The sequence below is a fragment of the Lactuca serriola genome, chromosome 6 (genome assembly GCF_051521515.1).
Source record: "Lactuca serriola cultivar US96UC23 chromosome 6, Lser_US96UC23_V15, whole genome shotgun sequence".
Classification (NCBI taxonomy): Eukaryota; Viridiplantae; Streptophyta; class Magnoliopsida; order Asterales; family Asteraceae; genus Lactuca; species Lactuca serriola.
In genome coordinates, this window is record NC_136413.1 from 74,220,141 (window position 1) to 74,230,791 (window position 10,651).

General features: G+C 33.6%; 1 protein-coding gene across 1 annotated transcript; it reads right to left on the minus strand.

The window, feature by feature from the left end:
- Nucleotides 1-1,342: 1,342 nt before the first annotated feature.
- LOC145057999 (flavonoid 3',5'-hydroxylase 2-like) lies at nucleotides 1,343-3,276 on the minus strand. Its single transcript, XM_079005919.1, has 2 exons — nucleotides 2,315-3,276; nucleotides 1,343-2,137 (listed from the first exon to the last, which is right to left on the minus strand). Exons 1-2 carry the CDS (start codon nucleotides 3,272-3,274, stop codon nucleotides 1,517-1,519), a joined length of 1,581 nt encoding a protein of 526 aa, XP_078862045.1. The 5' UTR covers nucleotides 3,275-3,276; the 3' UTR covers nucleotides 1,343-1,516.
- Between the last annotated feature and the right edge of the window lie 7,375 nt (nucleotides 3,277-10,651).

The following is a 10,651-nucleotide window of genomic DNA, read 5'->3' on the forward strand; positions in this document are numbered from 1 at the left end:
TATATTTTATTATGTGACATTATCTGTGTGATTTAATTTGAATATATATCAGTAAACTTAAAAATAATATATGTTCTATATATAAAAGATGTTAAAAATCATGACATACAAAATCTCTATCAACAATTTATAAAAAAAATATTGAAAATTTAATTACACCATCAACACACATGTTGTAAATACATGACACACAGATTTGTCATATTTATCATTTTTATTTGTGACGGAAGCTTTAGTGACACAATTTTTGTGTCATATGTACCCTTAATGACACACAGTGTGTGGCATTAAAGGTCTATTTTCTACTAGTCATGTGACATGGTGGTTCATCAACAAAAAGTTCATTAAATATATTGTCACATTGTAGTCGATGATTGATTCTATTGGCACATCAATGCAATTACTAGTAATGCTTCATTTGCTTCCTCTCATGGACAACCGATTTAAAGATCACCCCACTGTGTATCGATAACTCATTGGCAAGATGAATTTTTTTATTGCAGGCATGTCGTGATCTTTCTACAGTTCAATTCTTGATTCAGTTCAATCAAAATCAATGTCGACCGATTATAATGATTGCTTATTCTACAATTTGAAACTTGGTTGTAACATTATAGTTTGGAAGTCAAAGAAACATGTCAATGTTTCTTTATCCTCCACTGAAGTTGAATTCATACAAATCAATACAAAGAGTATGCACTGAATTAGCATGGGTGAGCCGAGTTAATAACGAACTCCAACTTCCAGCAATAACTACTATCCCTCTCAAGTGTGACAATCTGGCATTGTGGCTGATGTATATAGATCATTACAAATGACAAAATATATCTTTCACAAAAGGATAAAGCATAATGTATTAGGCTGTCATTTACATTTAGGAAAAGCTACAAAGTGGTTTGATTTCCTTGTCACATGTATGTACTACCAATCAACTAGTTGGTGTTTTCACTAAGGCGTTGCATGGACCTTATAAAGATCTTCAAACTATTTCCAAGCTTTGTCTAATTCCTTATCCTCTAGCTCGAGGTAGTTTCACAAGCTTAGTCTAATTCCTTACCCTCTAGCTTGAGGGGATGTTAGTCCACTTGTTCAGATATTGCCTTATAATTTTGTTGGTAGTTATGGGGGTTTTACGTAATTAAATTATTTTGCGTTAGAAACTTATTTTGAGTTTTCCTGCTTAGTTCAGTTTTATATTAGTTTTGTCTCTATAACTTTGTTGAAGAAATCAAAGAAAACTTTGAAAGCCTCTCCTAATTCTCTCAATCTTTACAATACAACGTTAACACATGGCACTAGCATGCTTAACCTCTATGAAACTAACAATCTACACAATACTCACAAGACGAAAGTTATTCAAAAAGTCATAAAGACATTAAAGGCCCAAACTAGAAATTCATTCGATCAACATAACAATACATATAAATATGCTCTTTTCTAAAAGAACCATACATGAAATAACAACTCATCCATGAGCAGAATTCAAACTGATAGTTTTAACTTTTAACCACCAAGATCACATATAAAGGCTCCCATTTGGTAACCTTGGCGACGGGACAGCTATGAGTGGTTCTCTTTTCTTTAATGTAATTCCAAATTTTTCAGACAGATCATGCACTTCACCCTCTGGCAATTTCCAGTCAAATGAATGTAAGAGCGACGCCAAGATATACATCTGCATTTTCTCGGCTAATGGAACACCTGGACACGATCTTCTTCCTGATCCAAATGGGAAAAAGTTTAAATTGCTCCCTATGAAATCACATTTGTTTACCAAGAACCTCTCTGGATTAAATTCCAATGGATTGTCCCAATACCGAGGATCCCGATGGATGGCCCAAACATTAAGAAACACTGTACAACCCTTTGGAATGGTGTATCCGCCTACCATGCAATCCTGGCTTGGTGATCGGGGGAGTATGAGAGGGACTACTGGGTGCAACCTCAATGTTTCCTTAATAGTTGCATCTAGGTATTGTAGTTTTGGGAGATGAGATTCTTCGACAATGTTGTCAAGTCCTACAATTTCTTCTAATTCTTCTTGAACCCTTTTCATTATGTTAAGATTTTGCATTATCTCTGCCATTGCCCATTCTATCAGCGTTGTCGTTGTTTCTGTTCCTGCAACCATAATGTTCTGACACAACTACTTTTTTAGCCATATCTCTATTTTTTCATTCGAAGTAAACAAAAAAAGTGCGGAGTCATTTTCATGTCTATATCTATATTAATGAGACCCTACGAAATATAAACTATTCGGAGAGAGTATCATCTCTGATTTGACGTACGTAATTTAGAAAAAGGTAATGATTACCTGGATAAGTGCCTTCACTTGGGTGAGATTAATTGATACAGCATCTTTTTGGTCCATGAGCTCCAGTAAGATCTGCAAAAGATCTTTCTTTCCTTCATGCCCAACTGCCTCCTTTGATTTTTTAGAGTTAGATTCTATTCGATCGTCAATAATTCTTGTAAACATTTGATCCAACTGATGAAGTTCTCTCTTCACCTTTCGCTCCACCCCTTGTAGATCAAGCCATGCAAGACTTGGGAATATATCAGAAACATTCGCCTGTCCCATTAGCTCCACAATATTCGACGAAATCATCTGCAACTCTGATCCAAAATTGCTACCTTTTATCTTTTGGGCTGAAGTGTTTCCCCAAACCATGCTCGTTAGAACGATAGCCTCTGTGGAGAAAGCAATCTCACTAATGTTGATTGATGTCCTGATTTTACTAAAAACATTTTTTATAGTTTTCCTCACTTCATCTCTTCGGAAACAGCTGGATGCTTCAAGATTCTTGTTGCTTAGAACCTCATGGACAAATATCTTACGAAGGTTGCGCCAATCTGAATTGTTGTCTGACCATACAATATCTTGTCCCCCGTAAGAGATGGCTAAGGCAGCTATTGATGGATTACGGTTCGCAAAGATCTCATCTTTCTCACGAACCACTACCTTTGCTAAGTCGGGGCTGTTTATCACTACATGGAGTCTGCTTCCGATGTGGAACTTGAAAATGGGACCATAACTGTGAGACATGTTGGCGAACTGTTTGTGTAGATCACGCCCAAGAAAGGGAAGGAAGCCTACAAGTGGCAAGGAACGCGGACCTGGTGGCAATGGTGGCCTACCATTGGAGGACATTGAAAATTTCCATATGTACCACACACCAATCAAGATTAATGTTGAAATGGCCAGAGTAAGCTCGTTTTTGTTGCTGCTCATCGCTTCCCACCACCATGACCCCAGGTTGTTTAGCTGTGCCATTATTGCAGTTGATGAATTTGAGTACAATAATGCAAGTAGATGGCAGCATTTACACCCCAAGTGACGGCCAAAGGCGGCAAAACAAACTAGTATAACAAATATAATAAATAAAAGTAATATTTTTATTAAGAGGAAAACCGGTCAAAATCACTATGGAATGCAAAAGTTAAAGTCACGTGACGTGAAACTCTTTAAAGAAGCTTATTATATATCGTCTAATAATCTATATATACGTTCTTATATTGAACTTATTATTAAAAAAATTAATGATAGATAATTATGTTTTATTATATTAATATTAATTTGAAACTTTCAAATTACTTACTATAATTAATTACTACTAAAAAAAAGGGTATTTTGGATAGAATTTTAGCGACGGAAAAAATCCATCGGAAAAAGCGACGGAATAACAACCGATTCCCGACGAAATAAGAAAACTTAATTATAAGGGTTGTAGTGACGGTATTTCCACAGCTTAACAACAAAATGCATTATGTCGGTAATCCGTTACAGTATACCAATGGATTACCGACAAAAATCAACAAATTTACAATTTAATTTCACAAATATATATTGGTAAAACTTTTGAATTCCGTTAGGAAACAGTTGGTAAACTTGTTATAAAATACAGGATGTGTTTAGTAATGGTTACACCGACAGTAAATTATTATTATTATTATTATTATTATTATTATTATTATTATTATTTATTTATTTATTTATTTATTTTAGCTTTAACGGGTAACCATAAGAAAGACTTGTCCTTTGTAAGTTTTTTTCAAAGTTCTGAAAAATTCGTCATGGCTCCTTCATGGCTCGCCATGGCTCCAAAGCTTATCTTTGCGGCCAAACTTTACCAAAACGTCACCTTAACTCATATATGTGTATAAAATAGAATAATAATTGAAAATACATATAAAAATATTAATTGTATACAAATTGTCGTCTTAAGTTACGTCTTACAAATGACGTGGCTCGCTAAGACTCAGAAAAGTTAGAGGTTTGACATTGCCGCCAAGTCACGCATTACGTTATTTATAACCTTGGTTTTTTTTAAGCAACATACCACTTAAGGATTTTACTTTTAATTTTCGTTTTTAAATATAAAATATAATTTTTGTAAAATAAGTTGAGGTGTCGTTTTGTATGAGGACTATTCTCATTGTACTCAGCGACCTAAAAAGAAAATTGCCTTCCCTTTTTCTTCATCGCAAACAAAAGCTCAACATCGATCTAGAAGCTTCTCACTGGTGCGAGAAAACGCCACTGCCAATTTGTTCTTCACTGCCACAAACTCACCTTCCAATGTGAAAGTAGAATCTCATATCGAAGCAGTAAAGTTTGATCGGAATACAAATAGGCTTTATAACACTGGAAAATAATACAAGAATACATAAATAATGATCTGCTAACAACCCCCCGCAATGCAAACGGGAGGGGAATACCGAACGGTCAAGCTGGACCGAATCTCTAGAAAAAGAGGTGATGGAAGACTCTTAGTGAAAATGTCAGCATATTAAGAAGATGGTGACACATGTACGACACAGATATAATCTGTTGCAACTTTATCGTGAACGAAATACAGATCAATCTCAATATGCTTGATCTGTTGATGCTGAACTGGGTTGGCAGACATGTATACTGCACTTATGTTATCACAATAAATAAGAGTAGCCCTTTGAAGATAGTAATGAAAGCCAAGAAGCAGATTGCAAATCCAACACATTTCAGCAACAACATTCGCTACTTCACAGTATTCATCTTTTTCACTGGACCGAGATACAGTATGTTGACGTTTGGAAGACCAAGATAAGAGATTGTAGCCCAGAAAAACACAGTACCGCTACAAGAAAAATGACTTACAGTCACACCAAAAAAGTGTGACTATATGCGTATAGTGACATTTTATTTTTTTCACTGGAAGTGTGACGGAAGGTGACGCCATCGTATGGGTCTCATGGTCACTTTAAAATGTAGTGTCTGTATGCTATGAAAACATGTGGCCGTAGTATAAAAGTGTAGCAAATGTGTACGGAATTTTGTTTCTTAAATATCCAATATTGTAGCGTTAAACAGTTATTAGTCACACATATTTATTTAACGTTGTAACTGTATATCACCAAAATGCGACATTCATGATGTTTTAGTGTAGTTGTTTTCTTACATATGGTCACACAATTTAATTTTATTAAGACTATTGTGTATCTTTTGTAAACTTTTAATTATGGTGAGTGTGATCATGTTTGCTAAATGGCCACAAGTACTTTACTTTCATATATGACGAATTGCTAATTATTAGTCACAAAAAACAATCAACGTTTGTGACTATAACCTAACGTATAGAGACAAACGAAGAAGTGAATTAAAATCATAAGTATTATAAAGTCACACATTTTGTTAAAATTAAGGACAATTCGGTATCGTATTAAGACTATTGGGTATATTTTAGACACATATAATTTACGGTAAACATGTCCGTGTTCAGTAAATGGACACATATAGTTAATGATCTATGTGACGATTTGCTAGTATTTAGTCTCAACAACAATCAATTATGGTATTTATTTGCCACATATATTGTTTTCCATGTTGTTATTGTTTAACTTAGTGACAATTTTTTTAATAAACATCACTTTAAATCAATTGTAGTCTCATAATTCTTGTATATTATGACTATTGTTAACCATTTAGCCCCACGTTACAAATTGATGTAAAGTAACCATTGTATATTTTTAGAGACATTAAAAATGTATATAACATGGCAAAAATCATACTACAGCCACTATAACTTACTATTTACTATTACTTTTTATACATTTTAGACACATGAAAATACTTTAAATTAAAGTAACGAAACACAACAATATGAAACACAAACAAAATTCATAATTTTATATTAATAATAATTGAAATCGAAATCCATATATACATTACATTCCTAATTAAAATATCAAAGCAAGGAAAATTTTCGTAATTTAAAGAATTTATATAACAGTTAAAAAATCAAACACATCATAAACCAAAACCTAGACATAACTAGCCAGACATTCATTTTGTTTGTATTGCTCCTTGTCTTCTTCAGAAGGGCATCAAATGATATGTAAGTTGGTTTCCTTTTTGTTGATTTTTCATGTGATATGATTTCTGGTACCTATAACAACAACATTGAAACCAATAAAATTAATTCATCATAAACTTAGTATAGTACTTTATGAAGAAAATAAAGTTTAATGCAAAAAGTATTGGACATATTGAAACAAACCTCTAACTCGGTTTGCACAAGGTATTTTGGCCATGGAACAAAACTTTTATATGCATCCTCAACTAATTTGAATTCTCCAGTTTGATGGGGTAGAAATGCAGTTTTTACAACCACTTCATCAATGGAAACTTTACAACAATCATCTTGTAGAGGAACTCCATGAATGAATTGTCTTTCTGATGATAAGTGAATAGTACAGCGAGCAACGATGTTCCTTTTATACGGATATGATAGATTACACTTGATTGGCTACAATGACAAGTAATGTTATAATCTGGAAAAAAAACAGAAATGTATATTCATCATGTAAAAAAACACTGACCTGGAGAATGAGATTATTTGGTGAAACTTTTGGTATGTCATGATTGATAGTGGTAGTCTTAGACTCAACAGTTTTGTTGGTGGTTTTTGTATTTCCCTAATATCAAGATTTAAGACATATTTAAACATATATTTTAATAAAAAAGATGAAATAAAAGTATTGAAAACTGTAAAATTAGTATATACTACTGTTGCAGATTTCATGGAAATCAATTTTGCATCGGGTGCTGCAGTTGCAGATTTCGTTTGAACAAGTTTTTTGTTGGTTTTTGGAATAACCTACATAATATAAAGTCCAACATGAAAAATTAGAAATCAGTATCAAACAAATATATATATATATATATATATATATATATATATATATATATATCAACGATGATCTAATAAGACGATAACATACTGATGTTACAGGTTCTGAAGGTTCATTGGTTTTGAGACTAATAGGAGACGTTTCATTACTTTGTATAATCTTTTCACTTGAAATACCCTAGAAAATATAAAGAAACAGGAAAAAATGTTTAAAAGAAATGAAATTTAGAACTAACATTGACAACAGATATTTTCAATAAGATTACATACAATTGTATGAGACAGATTTGGAAAGTCAGCTCCTTTTTCATTAAGATGAGCCAAAACTAGCTTTAGTGTTTGATCTTGTTCACTAACCTTTTTAGACAAAGCCTTCAGTTCAGCATCTTTTTTCTTAAGCTCAAGTTTTCCATTATGCAGTGCAATTTTAAGATCTTTAATTTCTTCCTTAGATGATCCTTTGCTGTGAGGAACATTGAAATATCTGTTGTAAGTGACTCCCGTGCCGACACCTTTTGAAAATCCGCCCTTTTCCTTGCCAAAAACTAAGGTCATGGCATCCGTTCCTGGTTCAACATTTACTTGTCCTTCTTTTATCTGCTTCTCATGTTCCATCTACCAAACAAAAAATTAATAATTATTGTCTTAATAATAATGATTAAAATATTTAAAGTAAAAGAAAAAGAAAAGTGTAGTGAAGTTACTAGTTTATCAGCCATGATTTTAACATCTTCATCCTTAAATTCTCCTTTACTTTCACGCCCTTTACACCATATAACTGACCTTGGGGGCATTTCCACCTTCGAAATCACATTCTCTTCAATCTTGAAAAAAAATTAAATTATAAAGAATATGAAACAAAAGCATGTTAAATAAAATGATATGAAGTTAATGTAGCTTACCAACTTCCTCCTAAGAGTTGTATACCCCCCCCCCCCCTCGTCTCATCCGATGAGCATACTTTGACATCTTTCTCGCTTTGATAGTCCTTTGTGACACATTCTGTGAAATAAAAGTAACATATTTGTCACGAACATTTAGAACCCAGATTATGATAAATAAATGAATAAGTTTTGAAAAAAGATTTTAACATTAAACACTTGAGATTGTGTATAAGTCACAAATTTGATCCAATCATCTTGTTCAGTGATTAGTGCACGATAACGAACTGGGATTTTTTCAAGCTTTTTGGTATTGCCTAGATGTGGTTTGATGTAATTTGCATACAATTTTCTTCTGAAATTCCGTAGAAGAATACCAAGTCTATTCATCACAAATTGTTTTCCACTTTCATGAACCTCAAAATAGCGCTAAAAGAAAACAATGAGAATGTTAGTATTTAAAACTTGATTTTTACATATATTATGTTATACAGATTAAAAAATTGAAGAAAATATTTACTGTTATCTCTTCCCATAGTTTGTCCTTCATTTCCGGTTTAACTTTTTTCAAGCAAAGTGAACTTAATCGCACCTTCTCGCGGAGAAGATCACCCAAATAGCTAACAAAGACTGCATTATTCTTCGTTGTAAACTTACCGAATTCATCAAACCTGACACGTTTTTTTTCCACCAGAATTGACATATTCAGTCTTCAGTTTTGGCAATCGAGTCATGCCCCTCTTCCTATATGATCTTTTAGGAACTGTTTTATGGATTTCTTCTTCCGAATCTGATTGGCTATTGTAGTGAATGCCTTTATTTTCACCATTCTCTATATCCGAATCATATTCTTGGTTTCCATCATCTAGCTCATATTCTGTATTATAGTCAGCGATATCCTCATGTTGTTCCTTGTCAACCTCCATGATTCTTCTGTTGACAAAACAGATTGAAAATAAGTTTGATTGTTTATAAGTTTAATGATAATGTATGAACAAATAATATTACAGACAATTGCTCACATAAACATTTCATCGAACAGTTGGTGTGCAAGAAGCACACCAATATGAAGAATCAAAATTCTTTGTGTTATGCATGATCCGTGATCAATACAATCAATAACATTGAAACTATACGTACACAAACAATATACTTACACTAGAAAGTTTGATGAATGATGAATTGAAGTATGATCCTTCTAGGATATAACCAAACATTAAACAAAACAATGGTGGAATAAATGACAGTCTATTAAATATTAAAATGAGTTAACAGGTCCTAAATTGATGGATGTTACTTAAAAATTACCGAGATTTCCTTCATCTGATGGATTGATCTTCATAGCTTTGGCGTTGCGATAGATGAAGAATTCCCACTTTGTTTTGGAACCCAAAAACCATACAAAAAAATGTTTGCCTCTCATTAGTTTTTGTTTAAATTCGTTTGACAGATTCAAATGTGTTTCAAATTTTGATCTCATAGAAATCCCACACGATTAGAAGAAAAAATGGTGGTTTGGAAACATCTACTGCCTTTTCAAAAATTAGTATGATTTATTTGGTAAGAATATAAATATTACATATTTGGTCCTTCTATGTTAACAATTGATTTTTTGGAAAAACATTTATGACTATTTGAAATAAAAAATATATAAAGTTAAAAAATTAAATATACAAGGGAAAAATATTATTATATAACAAAAATAATAATATGGTCTAGTAGGCGTAATTATTTATAATAATAATTTATATGCCATAACTCCATAAACCAATGACTATCCTATGGTATTACACACTTACAACCCGTACATGACATTATGAGGTCCAAACCCACAACCAAGACCCATACATGACCGACAGAGGTCCAAACCCACAACCAACACCCGTACATGACCTAATGAGGTCCAAACCCACAACCAACACCCATACATGACCAAATGAGGTCCAAACCCACAACCAACACCCATACATGACCAAATGAGGTCCAAACCCACAACCAACACTATGGACATTACCAAATGAGGTCCAAACCCACAACCAACACTATGGACATGACCAAATGAGGTCCAAACCCACAACCAACACTATGGACATTACCAAATGAGGTCCAAACCCACAACCAACACTATGGACATGACCAAATGATGTCCAAACCCACAACCAAAACTCGTACATGACCTAATGAGGTCCAAACCCACAACCAACACCCATAAATTACCTAAAGAGGTCCAAACCCACAACCAACACTATAGACACTACCAAATGAGGTCCAAACCCACAACCAACACTATGGACATTACCAAATGAGGTCCAAACCCACAACCAACACTATGGACATGACCAAAGGAAGTCCAAACCCACAACCAACACCCGCACATGACCTAATGAGGTCCAAACCCACACGAACACCCATACATTACCTAAAGAGGTCCAAACCTACAACCAACACTACGGACATTACCAAATTAGGTCCAAACCCACAACCAACACTATGGACATTACCAAATGAGGTCCAAACCCACAACCAACACCCATACATAACCAAATAAGGTCCAAACCCACAACCAACACTATGGACGTTACCAAATGAGGTCCAAACCCA